Below are 17,774 nucleotides of genomic sequence, written 5' to 3'. Positions count from 1 at the left end.
TTAGTTACAGCGTAATAATCATTTCAACCCATTTCGCCATCCTCTTATCGTCCTCCACTGAGCCACAACTACTCTGAACAAAAATGTAAACGCAACATGTAAATTGTTGGTCCCATGTTTCATGAGCTGAAATAAAAGATCCCAGAAATGTTCCATACGCACAAAAAGCTTTTTTTCCCTCTCTAAAATTGAGCACAAATTTGTTTACATCCTTGTTAGTGCGCATTTCTCCTTTGCCAAGATCATCTATCCACCTGACAGGTGTGGAATAACAAGAAGCTGATAAAACGGCATGATCATTACACAGGTGCACCTTGTGCTGGGGACAATAAAAGGCCACTCTAAAATATGCAGTTTTGTCACACAACACAGATGTCACAACACAGTTTTGAGGGAGTGTGCAATTGGCAGGAATGTCCAGTTGTTGAATGTTCATTTCTCTACCATAAGCCGCCTCCAACGTCATATTAGAGAATTTGGCAGTACGTCCAACTGGCCTCAAAACCGCAGACCACATGTAACCACGTCACCCCAGGACCTCCACATCCAGCTTCTTTACCTGCGTGATCGTCTGACGGGGTGCTGAGGAGTATTTCTGTTGGTAATAAAGCCCTTTTGTGGGGGAAAAACTCATTCTGATTGGGTGTTGCACCCCTGCACCCCTGCACCCCTGCCCAGTCATGTCAAATCCATAGATTAGGTCCTAATGAATTCATTTAAATTGACTGATGTCCTTCTATGGACTGAAACTCAGTAAAATCTTTGAAATTGTTGCGTTTATATTTTTGTTCAGTATACATAAAATCACAGCATATGGTATCCATTGGTGACACAGTTCTTCGTGTGTCCACACCATATAATTAGGAATTAGAATACTTATTTAGTCAGATCATAATGGTTTACACAGACAATGCAAAATAAACGATGACAGAACCAAATTCATTTGAACATATTCTTAATTTTGCAAAACGCCAACGTCCTTCTAATTGTGGCTTGGAGAGAGAAGGCTTTGGGTTAAACTGAGCCATTAAGTTAAAAGAAGGAATCAAATCCTATTTGGTAAAGACTAATCATCCCATAACAATATTAAATATGCAATATTAAAAAAGGAACATTCTACAACAACAAAAAGTAGCCTATGGCACTTGTCTGCGACTGTTGTGGCACAATGGGTACACCGGTATACAGAACTGTATTCATAAATACCTTTAATTACAATCAAATAAGCAAAAACATGGGTAGTCACTCATTGACAAGATATTAAGTCATATTATGTATCTATTCTAAAGGCAGAACAACAATACATCCGGTTGCATCTATGGGCAGCTTGCTCTGATGTCCTGTACTGTAAAGTTGTGAATCCAACACTATATTGACCTAGATGTGAGGGAGACTCGCTGCTGTTTACGCCGCGTGGAAGGCCTGTTTGTCTAAAGAGATGATGAAACGGGCTCTGGTTGTGCAATCTGGCCTAGCTTGAACTATCTGGTCTATCTGAGCTCTGCTGATCTTGCCTGAACTTGCCCCTAAGACACCGACTGATCTACGGACAGTTTTGCATTTCCCCCCTAATGGTTAAGGTTAGGATTTGGAGAATTAAATCCGATCCTAAATCTGTATCTAAGGGCAAGTTCGGAGCTCAGACCTGGCTGGATATGTGGTCCTTAGTTTCGGCCTTCCAGGGAACACTATGGTTTCCACAGCTGTTCAAATAAGACAACAGACACAGTCTTTCCCAACAGCCCTCCATGGTGGGAAAACCCTTCTCACCATTGATAACGTTACATCAACATTCTTTCAATGTTACAATAATGTTGCAACGGTGAGCCACTTTGCCAGAGGGTCAACAAACCACAAAGGTAATTTGACTTTTAACCAATCAGAGTCTGGTTTGAACTGTATTCATAGTAATATGTCATCTAGCTGACACTTTTATCCAATCAGTCTGGTTTGAACTGTATCCATGGTAATATGCCATCTAGCTGACACTTTTAACCAATCAGAGTCTGGTTTGAACTGTATCCATGGTAATATGCCATCTAGCTGACACTTTAATCCAATCGATTTACGGTCATGCGTGCATACATTTTTTTTACTTGATTTAAACTGTACAACTTAACTACACACGCATTCATACACAAATCACTCTTCCAAACTCAACTTTATAAACCATAGTTCGATAAAGCTGACACGAGATTTTAGGTAATGCATTTTTCAACTTTATCGCCATTCACATTCAACGAGGCACACTCAAGCACTTCAATTTGCTGTGGTCTCCTTTTGTTTCGATAAAGCACTTTAATTGCAGATTGACATTAGAAATCAGACAGAAGACATGAGCTTTTATGTAGTCTTACTTACAGAAGGAACTAAATTAAAATGGATATGAATTCAGATTGACTCTGTTTGCCACTATACCTTCCCATTAGATTTAAAGATGCCATCCACATCCTCCCTTCAAATGTCTATAAATACATTTTGAACATTAAAGCAGCTGAATTGGGCTTTTCATCGGACAAAAGTGGTGTTGTGTCAAAGAATGAACAAAGTGATCAACAGCATCAAGAAAACAAGCACACACTTTCATGCATTTCCATTGTAGATGAACCTCAACAATCTCTCATATACATGTGCTAACGCTAACATTTACCTTGGCTTGCATAACAAACTCTGAATGATTGGTTGAGCTTCCGGAGACGAAGCAAAGCCAATGCATGTATTTCCACTACACAATGCGTGTGACCGTTGATGGGTTTTTACAAAGAACAAACATAGAAAGGGTTAATTGTCTATCACAGAAGGTCTAGATGAAGCTCATTGTTAATTCATTTAAGCAAAACTTAACTGGTTATGCTTCAGTGCTGCTGCAGGTCTGTGTTAAGATAGTGTGGTGACAACGAACAGATAAGCGTGGCGTAATAAGTGTCTCATCTGAAAACGATCTCAAAGCGTTCATAGAAACGTCCGACAATGATTCCACAAGTCAAAAATAGCTTACAAAAATAATGTTTTTTTTTTTTGATGGGAGGGCCATGTACGTAAAAGTGTCTGGCAATGCGGTGTTTGACCATGTGACTTGAAAGACCCTGTTGCTCCACACATCTGCCGTGGGTGTCAGTGGTGCCAATGCTACAGTCGGTACCCATGATTCTCACTGCTGTCCCTGATCCAACCTCAACTCTCCTATCTTCACTGATTGACGAGTGGCTTGTTGTAACAAATCACAGCTATCAAATAAACTACCAACGTAAAACATATTTTCTTATCTTTACTTAAGATTTCTCTCAATTTGTATGAAGAGAAAACAAACACAAATATAGTAAGGTGCTTTGACGTCTTCTGAAGTCAAACTGTAGTAGTTTCTTATCCCTGTCTTTGGCCTTGACATGCAGCAGTGTATTGAGTAGCCATGCCCTCCACCGCTGTAAAATGATACCTCTGTTGTTCAGATATGAGATCTGTGGTGGGTTAGAGGATAGAACAGGCTACAGTGGGGAAAGGGAGGATAAGGAATGAAAATGAAGGAAAGAGAAGAAGTGAAAAAAATTGTAAGAGGAGAGGTAAGGAGAGGTGGGATGAGAGAGAGAGGAGAGAGAGAGAGGAGATGTAAGGAGAGGTGGGATGAGAGAGAGAGGAGAGAGGAGAGAGAGAGAGGAGAGGTAAGGAGAGGTCGGATGAGAGAGAGAGGAGAGAGGAGAGAGAGAGAGGAGAGGTAAGGAGAGGTGGGATGAGAGAGAGAGGAGAGAGAGAGAGGAGATGTAAGGAGAGGTGGGATGAGAGAGAGAGGAGAGAGGAGAGAGAGAGAGGAGAGGTAAGGAGAGGTCGGATGAGAGAGAGAGGAGAAGGGAGAGAGAGAGAGGAGAAGTAGGGAGAGGTGGGATGAGAGAGAGAGGAGAGAGGGAGAGAGAGAGGAGATGTAAGGAGAGGTGGGATGAGAGAGAGAGGAGAGAGAGAGAGAGAGGAGAGGTAAGGAGAGGTGGGATGAGAGAGAGAGGAGAGAGAGAGAGGAATGTAAGGAGAGGTGGGATGAGAGAGAGAGGAGAGAGAGAGGAGAGGTAAGGAGAGGTGGGATGAGAGAGAGAGGAGAGAGAGAGAGGAGATGTAAGGAGAGGTGGGATGAGAGAGAGAGGAGAGGGAGAGAGAGAGGAGATGTAAGGAGAGGTGGGATGAGAGAGAGAGGAGAGAGAGAGGAGATGTAAGGAGAGGTGGGATGAGAGAGAGAGGAGAGAGAGAGAGGAGATGTAAGGAGAGGTGGGATGAGAGAGAGAGGAGAGGGAGAGAGAGAGGAGATGTAAGGAGAGGTGGGATGAGAGAGAGAGGAGAGAGGAGAGAGAGAGAGGAGAGAGAGAGAGGAGATGTAAGGAGAGGTGGGATGAGAGAGAGAGGAGATGTAAGGAGAGGTGGGATGAGAGAGAGAGGAGATGTAAGGAGAGGTGGGATGAGAGAGAGAGAGGAGATGTAAGGAGAGGTGGGATGAGAGAGAGAGGAGATGTAAGGAGAGGTGGGATGAGAGAGAGAGGAGAGGGAGAGAGAGAGAGGAGAGAGAGAGAGGAGATGTAAGGAGAGGTGGGATGAGAGAGAGAGAGGAGATGTAAGGAGAGGTGGGATGAGAGAGAGAGGAGATGTAAGGAGAGGTGGGATGAGAGAGAGAGAGGAGATGTAAGGAGAGGTGGGATGAGAGAGAGAGGAGATGTAAGGAGAGGTGGGATGAGAGAGAGAGGAGAGGGAGAGAGAGAGGAGATGTAAGGAGAGGTGGGATGAGAGAGAGAGAGGAGATGTAAGGAGAGGTGGGATGAGAGAGAGAGGAGATGTAAGGAGAGGTGGGATGAGAGAGAGAGAGTGAGAGCGAAAGAGAGAAAGAGAGAGAGACGTTAAACAAGACACGGTATTTAAGGAAAGAGAGTGAGACCTAAAAGGAACAAGTGGAGACAAACAGTAAAAGGAACACACATGAAACCAGTGAGAAACACAGAAACAAAGAGAAAAAAAGCTCATGAATTTTAGAAAAGCTGCTATTTCTCTTTTTTGCAGAGGAAGGGAGAGCGGGATGCAGAACTCGCATAGAGGGATGAGAGGAGAAGAGGATTGGAGGAGGAGTGGTGTGACGGACCATGTAAATGCATCTCCTTTACCTCCCTTAAAGGTGATCACAGTAACATTCAGACCACTCGCATACAAAAGCTTTAGGTGACGAACATCGCCTCAACGTTGGATGTTACAGCGACATTGTGAAACCATTGGGTACTCCCAACCACTCCCCATTCTGTCTGCGATTAGATGTTTCTCAGTTGTAACGGTGCATATGTAGATTATTTCAGATGTTTTTTTCCTTCTTCCAGACAGGACAGACGTTGTAGACTGGAGATGTTATAATGATTTTTCTCCCGTTCTCCTGCTCGGCTTTAGAAAAGGCGTGCCTTCTTTTTCATGTCGTTCTTCTTCCACAGAGCCATGCGGTCAAACTGATTCAGGGTCATCCCAAACACATGGTGGAAGTCCTCTGGGGAGAGGTGTCTCTGGAAGAAACACACATACAACAAGATTAGTTTATATTCTTTCGAATGACAAGGCAGAGAGGAAAGACACTACATGGCCAACAACTATGTGGACACCTCTTCAAATTACGATCTTACATCTGTAGATACACTATATATACAAAAGTATGTGGACACCCCTTCAAATTAGTTGATTCGGCTATTTCAGCCACACCCGTTGCTGACAGGTGTATAAAAACGAGCACACAGCCATGCAATCTCCATAGACAAACATTGGCAGTAGAATGGCCGTACTGAAGAGTTCAGGGACTTTCAACGCAGCACCGTAATACGATGCCACCTTTCCAACAAGTCAGTTCGTCAAATTTCCACCCTGCTAGAGCTGCCCCCGGGCAACTGTAAGTCCTGTTATTGTGAAGTGGAAGCATCTAGGAGCAACGGCTCAGCTATGAAGTGGAAGGTCACACAAGCTCACAGAACTGGACCGCTGCATGCTGAAGTACGTAGTGCGTAAAAATCATCTGTCCTCTGTTGCAACACTCACTACCAAGTTCCACACTGTTAGCAACGTCAGCACATGACCTCCATGAGCAATGCTAAGCGTCGACTGGAGTGGTGTAAAGCATGGCGCCAATGGACTCCGGAGCAGTGAAAACGCGTTCTCTGGAGTGATGAATCATACTTCACCATCTGGCAGTCCGACAGACAAATGTGGGTTTGGTGGATGCCAGGAGAACGCTACCTGCCTGAATGCATAATGCCAACTGTAAAGCTTGGTGGAGGAAGAGTAATGTTCTGGGGATGTTTTTCATGTTTTGGGCCTTTTAGTTCTTAACGCTACAGCATTCTAGACGATTCTGTGCTTCCAACAATGTGTCACCAGGGGAAAGCCCTTTCCTGTTTCAGCGTGACAATCCACTCGCGCACAAAGGAGGTCCATACAGAAATGGTTTGTTGAGATCAGTGTGGAGGAATTTAATTGGCCTGCAAAGAGTGCCCGACCTCACTAATGCTGTTGTGGCTGAATGGAACAAAGTCCCCGCAGCAATGTTCCAACATCTAGTGGGACTCCTTCCCAGAAGAGTGGAGGCTGTTATAGCAGCAAAGCGGGGACCAACTCCATATTGATGCCCATGATTTTGAATGAGATGTTCGATGAGCAGGTGTCCACATACTTTTGGTCATATAGTGTATGACACACAGATACTATCAAATATACAGAGTTCGCTTTTATCAGCACACACAGTCATAATTGTAGCTACAGTATCAACCACAGACAGTGCCTCATCTCTATTGACACCAGCCTGTTTAAGAGTCCATGTCTTGTGAAATGCCCTCTTGAGTGCGGTCCACTCACTCAACCCCTCTAGCAAGAGGATCCCCTCCCCTACAAACTTAGACTAACACACGCACACACACACACACACACGCACGCACACGCACACGCACACACACACACAAACACACACACACAAACACACACACACACACGGTTGGGGAGTAATTGGTAACGGTTGGGGAGTAATTGGTCACATTACCAACAAGAATATTGTAATCATTTTACAGATACTTTAATTACAGATACTTTTGAAAAAGTAGATGATTACTTATTGGATTACTTTTCAAATATATTATGACCCCTTTCAGTTTTGATCAAAAAAAGTGCAAGTTTAAGTTTGTTCCACCTGAGCGAGTCTGACTGCTAGTCAGAGACCACTATGATGACACACCAAATGATGACGACCAATCTGAGACCACTATAATGACACACCAATCAGAGACCACTATGATGACACACCAATCAGAGACCACTATGATGACACACCAATCAGAGACTACTAGATGACACACCAAATGATGATCACCAATCAGAGACCACTATGATGACACACCAAATGATGACCACCAATCAGAGACCACTATGATGACACACCAAATGATGACCACCAATCAGAGACCACTATGATGACACACCAAATGATGACCACCAATCAGAGACCACTATGATGACACACCAAATGATGACCACCAATCAGAGACCACTATGATGACACACCAAATGATGACCACCAATCAGAGACCACTATGATGACACACCAAATGATGACCACCAATCAGAGACCACTATGATGACACACCAAATGATGACCACCAATCAGAGACCACTATTATGACACACCAAATGATGACCACCAATCAGAGACCACTATGATGACCACCAATCAGAGACCACTATTATGACACACCAAATGATGACCACCAATCAGAGACCACTATGATGACACACCAAGTGATGACCACCAATCAGAGACCACTATGATGACCACCAATCAGAGACCACTATTATGACACACCAAATGATGACCACCAATCAGAGACCACTATGATGACACACCAATCAGAGACCACTATGATGACACACCAAATGATGAACACCAATCACAGACCACTATGATGACACACCAAATGATGACCACCAATCAGAGACCACTATGATGACATACCTGATTTAGCCCCCTGCAGTAAAAGGTCAAGCAAACCAGACGGCACCAATTCCTTGTTTGTATTTATTTGCAGATGGCCAGGGGCAACACTCCAACACTCAGACATCATTTACAAACAAAGCATGTGTTTAGTGAGTCCACCAGATCAGAGGCAGCAAGGATGACCAGGTATGTTCTCTGTTTAGTGAGTCCACCAGATTAGAGGCAGTAGGGATGACCAGGTATGCTCTCTGTTTAGTGAGTCCACCAGATTAGAGGCAGTAGGGATGACCAGGTATGCTCTCTGTTTAGTGAGTCCACCAGATCAGAGGCAGTAGGGATGACCAGGTATGCTCTCTGTTTAGTGAGTCCACCAGATCAGAGGCAGTAGGGATGACCAGGTATGCTCTCTGTTTAGTGAGTCCACCAGATCAGAGGCAGTAGGGATGACCAGGTATGCTCTCTGTTTAGTGAGTCCACCAGATCAGAGGCAGTAGGGATGACCAGGGATGTTCTCTGCTTAGTGAGTCCACCAGATCAGAGGCAGTACAGATGACCAGGTATGTTCTCTGTTTAGTGAGTCCACCAGATCAGAGGCAGTAGATGACCAGGGATGTTCTCTTGATAAGTGCGTGACTGGACCATTTTCCTGTCCTGCTAAGCATTTAAAATGTAAAGAGGACTTCTGGGTGTCAGAGAAAATGTATGTAGTAAAAAGTACAACATTTTCTTTAGGAATGTAGTGAAATAAAAGTAAAATATGTCAAAAATATAAATAGCACAGTAAAGTACAGATAAACCCCAAATATAACTTAAGTAGTACTTTACACCACTGTGGATCCTTTGATGAAAGAGAGAGAGAGAGAGAGAGAGAGAGAGAGAGAGAGAGAGAGAGAGAGAGAGAGAGAGAGAGAGAGCTCAGTGTATTCTACACTGAGAGAGAGGGTTCTAGTTCTCATTAACATGTCTAGTATAATCACTCATACTGTACAGTACTGTGAGGGTTCTAGTTCTCATCAACATGTATAATATAATCACTCATACTGTACAGTACTGTGAGGGTTCTAGTTCTCATCAACATGTATAATATAATCACTCATACTGTACAGTACTGTGAGGGTTCTAGTTCTCATCAACATGTATAATATAATCACTCATACTGTACAGTACTGTGAGGGTTCTAGTTCTCATCAACATGTATACTGTACAGTATATAATCACTCATACTGTACAGTACTGTGAGGGTTCTAGTTCTCATCAACATGTATAATATAATCACTCATACTGTACAGTACTGTGAGGGTTCTAGTTCTCATCAACATGTATAATATAATCACTCATACTGTACAGTACTGTGAGGGTTCTAGTTCTCATCAACATGTAGAGTATAATCACTCATACTGTACAGTACTGTGAGGGTTCTAGTTCTCATCAACATGTAGAGTATAATCACTCATACTGTACAGTACTGTGAGGGTTCTAGTTCTCATCAACATGTATAGTATAATCACTCATACTGTACAGTACTGTGAGGGTTCTAGTTCTCATCAACATGTATAGTATAATCACTCATACTGTACAGTACTGTGAGGGTTCTAGTTCTCATCAACATCACATCTTATGTCTTCTCTGGCGATGCATCTTGGAAAGTATCTTCTGTAATGTCTCGTAAAACCATGGCAGTCTTCAGGAGAAGTGTCCCCACACCCTGGCAGTCTTCAGGAGAAGTGTCTCCACACCCTGGCAGTCTTCAGGAGAAGTGTCTCCACACCCTGTCAGTCTTCAGGAGAAGTGTCTCCACACCCTGGCAGTCTTCAGGAGAAGTGTCTCCACACCCTGCCTATCTTCAGGAGAAGTGTCTCCACACCCTGCCAGTCTTCAGGAGAAGTGTCTCCACACCCTGCCAGTCTTCAGGAGAAGTGTCTCCAGACCCTGGCATTCATAGCATCCAGTAAGGACATCTGGTCATGTGGATGTTGGTCATAAACCTTCCACCTCCACGCAGAGAAAACCTCCTCTATGGGGTTTAGGAAGGGGGAGTATGGAGGTAGGAATAGTACTGACATCCTGGGATGAGCTGTAAACCAGTCTGTGACTGCAGAGTGGTGGAATGCCACATTATCCCACACAACAATGAAGGCAGTGCAGCAGAGTGGTGGAAAGCCACATTATCCCACACAACAACGAAGGCAGTGCAGCAGAGTGGTGGAAAGCCACATTATCCCACACAACAACGAAGGCAGTGCAGCAGAGTGGTGGAAAGCCACATTATCCCACACAACAACGAAGGCAGTGCAGCAGAGTGGTGGAAAGCCACATTATCCCACACAACAACGAAGGCAGTGCAGCAGAGTGGTGAAGAGCCACATTATCCCACACAACAACGAAGGCAGTGCAGCAGAGTGGTGGAAAGCCACATTATCCCACACAACAACGAAGGCAGTGCAGCAGAGTGGTGGAAAGCCACATTATCCCACACAACAACGAAGGTAGGGGAGTTTCCTGCCCCTCTCTCCTCCGCTGGTACAAGTCGATCGTGCAGCTCAACCAGAAAATAAATGAGCCTCTCTGTATTGTAGGGGCCAATGAGTGGTTTGTTTAACAGAAAACCATCGTTGGACAGTGGTGCACATTGTGATGTTAGCTCCTGTCTGGCCTGGGACACGGTTGCTCTCTGTCCAATCACATTTCTTGCCCTGCGGCGTGTTTTTGCCAGGTTGAATCCAGCTTTATCTACAAAGATGAATGTATGTGCAGTGCCTGGTTTCCATCTCCATTACTCTCTCAAATACAGTAAATCCTGTTTTACAGTACTTGACATTATGCATAGCTGGGTATCTACCCTGTTTGGTTATTGAACAGACATCTTACCTGGACATATTTTTTATTTATTTTTTATTTTATTTCACCTTTATTTAACCAGGTAGGCAAGTTGAGAACAAGTTCTCATTTACAATTGCGACCTGGCCAAGATAAAGCAAAGCAGTTCGACAGATACAACGACACAGAGTTACACATGGAGTAAAACAAACATACAGTCAATAATACAGTATAAACAAGTCCATATACAATGTTAGCAAATGAGGTGAGAAGGGAGTAAATACAATATAGCAAGTAAAACACTGGAATGGTAGTTTTGCAATGGAAGAATGTGCAAAATAGAAATCAAAATAATGGGGTGCAAAGGAGCAAAATAAATAAATAAATAAAATACAGTTGGGAAAGAGGTAGTTGTTTGGGCTAAATTATAGGTGGGCTATGTACAGGTGCAGTAATCTGTAAGATGCTCTGACAGTTGGTGCTTAAAGCTAGTGAGGGAGATAAGTGTTTCCAGTTTCAGAGATTTTTGCAGTTCGTTCCAGTCACTGGCAGCAGAGAACTGGAAGGAGAGGCGGCCAAAGAAAGAATTGGTTTTGGGGGTGACCAGAGAGATATACCTGCTGGAGCGTGTGCTACAGGTGGGAGATGCTATGGTGACCAGCGAGCTGAGATAAGGGGGGACTTTACCTAGCAGGGTCTTGTAGAAGACATGGAGCCAGTGGGTTTGGCGACAAGTATGAAGCGAGGGCCAGCCAACGAGAGCGTACAGTTCGCAATGGTGGGTAGTATATGGGGCTTTGGTGACAAAACGGATTGCACTGTGATAGACTGCATCCAATTTGTTGAGTAGGGTATTGGAGGCTATTTTGTAAATTACATCGCCAAAGTCGATGATTGGTAGGATGGTCAGTTTTACAAGGGTATGTTTGGCAGCATGAGTGAAGGATGCTTTGTTGCGAAATAGGAAGCCAATTCTAGATTTAACTTTGGATTGGAGATGTTTGATATGGGTCTGGAAGGAGAGTTTACAGTCTAACCAGACACCTAAGTATTTGTAGTTGTCCACGTATTCTAAGTCAGAGCCGTCCAGAGTAGTGATGTTGGACAGGCGGGTAGGTGCAGGTAGCGATCGGTTGAAGAGCATGGATTTAGTTTTACTTGTATTTAAGAGCAATTGTAGGCCACGGAAGAAGAGTTGTATGGCATTGAAGCTTGCCTGGAGGGTTGTTAACACAGTGTCCAAAGAAGGGCCGGAAGTATACAGAATGGTGTCGTCTGCGTAGAGGTGGATCAGGGACTCACCAGCAGCAAGAGCGACCTCATTGATGTATACAGAGAAGAGAGTCGGTCCAAGAATTGAACCCTGTGGCACCCCCATAGAGACTGCCAGAGGTCCGGACAGCAGACCCTCCGATTTGACACACTGAACTCTATCAGAGAAGTAGTTGGTGAACCAGGCGAATGCCACATTATCCCACACAACAACGAAGGCAGTGCAGCAGAGTGGTGGAAAGCCACATTATCCCACACAACAACGAAGGCAGTGCAGCAGAGTGGTGGAAAGCCACATTATCCCACACAACAACGAAGGCAGTGCAGCAGAGTGGTGGAAAGCCACATTATCCCACACAACAACGAAGGCAGTGCAGCAGAGTGGTGGAAAGCCACATTATCCCACACAACAACGAAGGCAGTGCAGCAGAGTGGTGGAAAGCCACATTATCCCAGAACTCATCATAATACACACACACACACACACACACACACACACACACACACACACACACACACACACACACACACACACACACACACACACACACACACACACACACACACACACACACACACACACACACACACACACACACACACACACACACACAAAGGGTGGAAGTTTAGGGGTGATACACGGCATGATAAATCACTAGTTTATAAGTCCGTGTAATGCTAGGGGAGCAGGCCGTCAACGTTGCCACAACGCTACTCTAACAACATTGGGACAACGTGATGAGAGGCCGGTGGAGAACACACACGCTGAGGTTCTGGAGCGCTGTGTAAGAGCTCGTCTCAGTCTCCCTGTAGGATGGTAGGATTCATAACCAGATCACCACAGGACTGGAGACTGGAGTCTCACAGGACAGAGGGAGGGAGTAGGAATAGAGAGAGGGGGAAAGAGAGGGAGGGGTAGAGCTAGAGAAAAGAGAAAATATATTTGCCCTAAGTGCTGAGGTAGAGAGTGAGATAGAGGCAGAGAGAGAAATAAAGAAGGATGGGAGGGGGGGGGGGATATGATTGCTTCTCACCTCCAGTCTGGTGCGGTCCACATCTCTGGGTAGCTTCACCCTCACCCTGTGGGTCACAGACAGCACCTCATAGGGGTACACCTGGAAGGAACACATGCACACATGAAAAAACACACGCTGTCAGCTATTTAACACTACAGCCAGCCTGGGGAGAGAGATAATGTAATCTACAATAGACTTAGCCAAAGATATCAAAGTGTATTTGCCAAACATATGACGCTAACATGATGTGAAACATTGACCCTCACCTTGTACTCTGGAGGAGAGGAAAAAGGAAAGAGTGAAAAAGAGGGAGAAAGAGAGAGAGAAATGTCAGATTAATGACTGTGTAATTATTTCAGTATGAAAACTACCATAAAAGAGCAAATCAATTACAGCACACATAAAATACATAGATGCAAATGAAAGTGATTATTTTAATAACTTATGAGATATATTGTGTTCCAGCTCAGTACGTCAAAGGCTTTAAAAAAGCCTGGGACCCACTCTCTCCCACTGACACAACCCCCCCCCCCCCCCCCCACACACACACAGACTCTGTGAAACTATGCTTTTACAAGCTTGGCACTGTGTGCTCTCTGGCTGAGGAATAGCAGGAGCATGCTGGGGCAGACAGCTCTGGAGCGGTGCCTCACACTGATGTAACTCATTAAGGCAAAAGGATGTGGCTTCAGCACCTTGAGTGAAAACCCGTCCACCTGAACTGCTTCCTATTAAAAGTGCATTTCATTTATTTTCATTTAACTTTCAATTAACTAGGCAAGTCAGTTAAGAACAAATTCTTATTTACAATGACGGCCTAGGAACAGGCCAAACGCCTCCTGCAGGGACGGGGACTGGGATAAAATAAATTATATATACACAGTATAGGACAAAACACACATCACGACAAGAGAGACAACACAACACTACATAACGAGAGACCTAAGACAACAACATAGCAAGGCAGCAAAACATGACAACACAGCGTGGAGGCAACACAACATGACAACAACATGGTAGCAGCACAACATGACAACAACATGGTAGCAACACAACATGACAACAACATGGTATCAGCACAACATGGCAACAGCATGGTAGCAACACAACATGGTAACAACATGGTAGCAGCACAACATGACAACAACATGGTAGCAACATGGTAGCAGCACAACATGGCAACAACATGGTAGCAGCACAACATGGCAACAGCATGGAGGCAACACATGGCAACAACATGGTAGCAGCACAACATGACAACAACATGGTAGCATCACAACATGACAACAACATGGTAGCAGCACAACATGACAACAACATGGTAGCATCACAACATGACAACAACATGGTAGCAGCACAACATGACAACAATGTGGTAGCAACACAACATGGCAACAACATGGTAGCAACACAACATGACAACAACATGGTAGCAACATGGTAGCAGCACAACATGGCAACAACATGGTAGCAGCACAACATGGCAACAACATGGTAGCAACACAACATGACAACAACATGGTAGCAACACAACATGGCAACAACATGGTAGCAACACAACATGGCAACAACATGGTAGTAGCACAAAATATGGCACAAACATTATTGGGCACAGACAACAGCACAAAGGGCAAGAAGGTAGAGACAACAATACATCACGCAAAACTGCCACAACTGTCAGCGAGAGTGTCCATGATTGAGTCTTTGAATGAAGAGATTGAGATAAAACTGTCCAGTTTGAGTGTTTGTTGCAGCTCGTTCCAGTCTCTAGCTGCAGCGAACTGAAAAGAGAAGCGACCCAGGGATGTCTGTGCTTGGGGACTTTTAACAGAATGTGACTGGCAGAACGGGTGTTGTATGTGGAGTATTGTAGATCTAGGGTCAACCTTTTTCAACATGGCATCAATGAGCTAACAGATCTAGTATTGTAGATCTAGGTCCCTACCTCTCATTCCTCCCCAGCTGTGGGAGTCCTGCTGGTCTGGGTCAACCTCAACATGGTCGGCAACCTCCTGGGGAGGACGGACATGCACGCGCGCACGGAAACACACACACACACACACACACACACACACACACACACACACACACACACACACACACACACACACACACACACACACACACACACACACACACACACACACACACACACACACACACACACACACACACACACACACACAGAGTCGGTTTAGACTAAAAACAGACAAGGTCAAAACACCTAACTCCATCTGGTTGTATTTGACAGTTTCCAGACATCATGCGTTTACTGTACCGTGCAGTAACAAAGAACAGATTGGTTTTTCTCTACGTTCCTTTTCTCTTTGGGTCAAGGAGAAATGATACAAAATATGTCTGTCCGAAGGTCGCTATAATCACAGGGAGGTTGACTCACACACATTCTCAACTGCAGACTTCTCCCACGGACTCAAATCTGGTTTCAGAAATATTACAATGTATTGATGGAGTTTAGGGGAACTGGCTTAACTACAGTGCCTTCGTTCTGGTTTGGTTCAGGTCCCAGTCTCAATGTAACTGAATCTCTAGTGTTTCTCAGGGTGGGACAGAAAGGAAGATGTTCAGAAAAAACAACTTCTCCATCCTCAGCTCATTAAATCAATGGACGTGATTCATATGGAGTTGATTTGAATTGATTTTGGGTGTTTTCAACATCATTTTGTAGCACATGCTCCCATCACTTCCATGTATATTTTGGTGGTTTAGGTTAGCTGAAGTTTGTAGTGGCTGTTTTAAAGAAAACTGAACTCTGGATTACATTTTCTCTTGGCCCACAGACTACTTTCAGGGTGAGGAGCCATCTAACATCAAGTTGTAAAATAGTGGACTACTCCTTTAGCCCCCCTCCATAATAGCCATACATTGTCTCTGCCTCAGCTGCCACAGGCATTGGCTGGCGAGGAGTAACAGCCAATCCGGTTGCAGAATTAACGTATTCAGTGTAACACGCTATTGGGGTCTGATACGGTCCACATTTCTAATTTCCTGCTAAACTTTCAACTATTTCACCCCTCTGTCTACCCCAACCCCATACTTCAACAAACACATAAACAGCAATAACACACCATTAAGGTTAGACTAAACCCCCTCAGTGGAAGCACAACCATCATAATAAACTCTTTCTCCTAATGTCAATCTGTACAGTCAGTGGTAACGAGTGATAGGCCTACATGGAATCTGATAAGAAAGCTGTAAAACATGATTTCCCGGTCCAAAAGTTTAAAAAAACACCCAACCTTCCTATGTTGATAAGGGAAATAGCTTCCTTTCCTAATCACATCTTACAACTGAAACAATACTAGGCAAGTCAGTTAAGAACAAATTCTTATTTACGGCCTACTGGGGAACAGTGGGTTAACTGGTCTAGGAACAGTGGGTTAACTGCCTTGTTCAGGGGAAGAACGACAGATAAATACCTTGTCAGCCCGGGGATTTGATCTAGCAACCTTTCAGTTACTGCTCCAACGCTCTAAACACTAGGCCACCTGCCACCCCTTATAGGTTAACATCTATTGTATAGGTTTACATCTATTGTATAGGTTTACATCTATTGTATAGGTTTACATCTATTGTATAGGTTTACATCTATTGTATAGGTTTACATCTATTGTATAGGTTTACATCTATTGTATACGTTTACATCTATTGTATAGGTTTACATCTATTGTATACGTTTACATCTATTGTATAGGTTTACATCTATTGTATAGGTTTACATCTATTGTATACGTTTACATCTATTGTATAGGTTTACATCTATTGTATAGGTTTACATCTATTGTATAGGTTTACATCTATTGTATAGGTTTACATCTATTGTATACGTTTACATCTATTGTATACGTTTACATCTATTGTATAGGTTTACATCTATTGTATAGGTTTACATCTATTGTATAGGTTTACATCTATTGTATAGGTTTACATCTATTGTATAGGTTTACATCTATTGCTTTCAGCTATCATAAGGCTGCTAGCTCAGTGATCCTGGAGAAAAGGACACAGGACACAGGACACAAGGATAGAAAGTCAGCTCAACTATTGAGACACAGACCAATTCAGCCTTTTTGTGACACGAACTTCACTTTCCCTCGGCCATAACTCACTCACCCTCGATGACAGAAAAGGCGATAAACATTACCACCTGGTGGTTAAATCAAACACTGCACCCGGTCGGCCCGCCCTTCTCACATCAATCAGCATGGCACCTTATTTAATGAGAGGCGAGCCGAGAGAGGCCTACAGACCAATCACCATCTCTCTTTAAAGGAGTTCTAATCGTTAGCACGCTTGACTAAACCCGTCGGTATGGCGACAGCTACACCTCATTTCCATTTTTGAGGGAGTTTTCCATTCCCTCACATAGCTCGTTTGGAATCAAATCAAATTTGATTGGTCGCATACACATATTTAGCAGATTTTATTGCCGGTGTAGCGAAATGCTTGTGTTCCTATCTCCAACAGTGCAGTAATATCTAACAATATCTAACAATACACACAAATCTAAAAGTAAAATAACGTAATTTAGAAACACACAAAAAAACATTCTGTACTCTAATAATGTAAGAAATATCAACAGCAAAAAAACGGCAAAGTTTCTTAGGAGCTAGAAGCAGAGCTGCCATGTCTGTCGGCACCATCTTCAAGTGTCAAGAGTTCACATCGAA

At 43.8% G+C, this 17,774-nt stretch overlaps 2 protein-coding genes across 15 annotated transcripts in view; both read right to left on the bottom strand.

Annotated features, from left to right (window-relative positions):
* LOC124014474 (tripartite motif-containing protein 14-like) overlaps positions 1 to 17,774 on the bottom strand; it is a 435,501-nt gene that overhangs the window by 305,839 nt on the left and 111,888 nt on the right. The window lies entirely within an intron of this gene.
* LOC124014470 (actin-binding LIM protein 2-like) overlaps positions 4,784 to 17,774 on the bottom strand; it is a 121,833-nt gene continuing 108,842 nt past the window's right edge. For all 14 annotated transcript variants that reach the window (XM_046329521.1, XM_046329519.1, XM_046329526.1 and 11 more), the window contains 4 exons: positions 15,032 to 15,098; positions 13,353 to 13,360; positions 13,105 to 13,185; positions 4,784 to 5,516 (listed from right to left, as the gene is read on the bottom strand). In XM_046329521.1, the coding sequence (XP_046185477.1) occupies positions 5,403 to 5,516; positions 13,105 to 13,185; positions 13,353 to 13,360; positions 15,032 to 15,098 (270 nt within the window). In that variant the 3' untranslated portion in view covers positions 4,784 to 5,402. The remainder of the gene's footprint in view (positions 5,517 to 13,104; positions 13,186 to 13,352; positions 13,361 to 15,031; positions 15,099 to 17,774) is intronic.

This window comes from Oncorhynchus gorbuscha, linkage group LG25, assembly GCF_021184085.1.
Source record: "Oncorhynchus gorbuscha isolate QuinsamMale2020 ecotype Even-year linkage group LG25, OgorEven_v1.0, whole genome shotgun sequence".
In the NCBI taxonomy this organism is placed as follows: Eukaryota; Metazoa; Chordata; class Actinopteri; order Salmoniformes; family Salmonidae; genus Oncorhynchus; species Oncorhynchus gorbuscha.
Note: the sequence above shows the minus strand (reverse complement) of the source record. Positions and strands in the feature narration are given on the sequence as shown.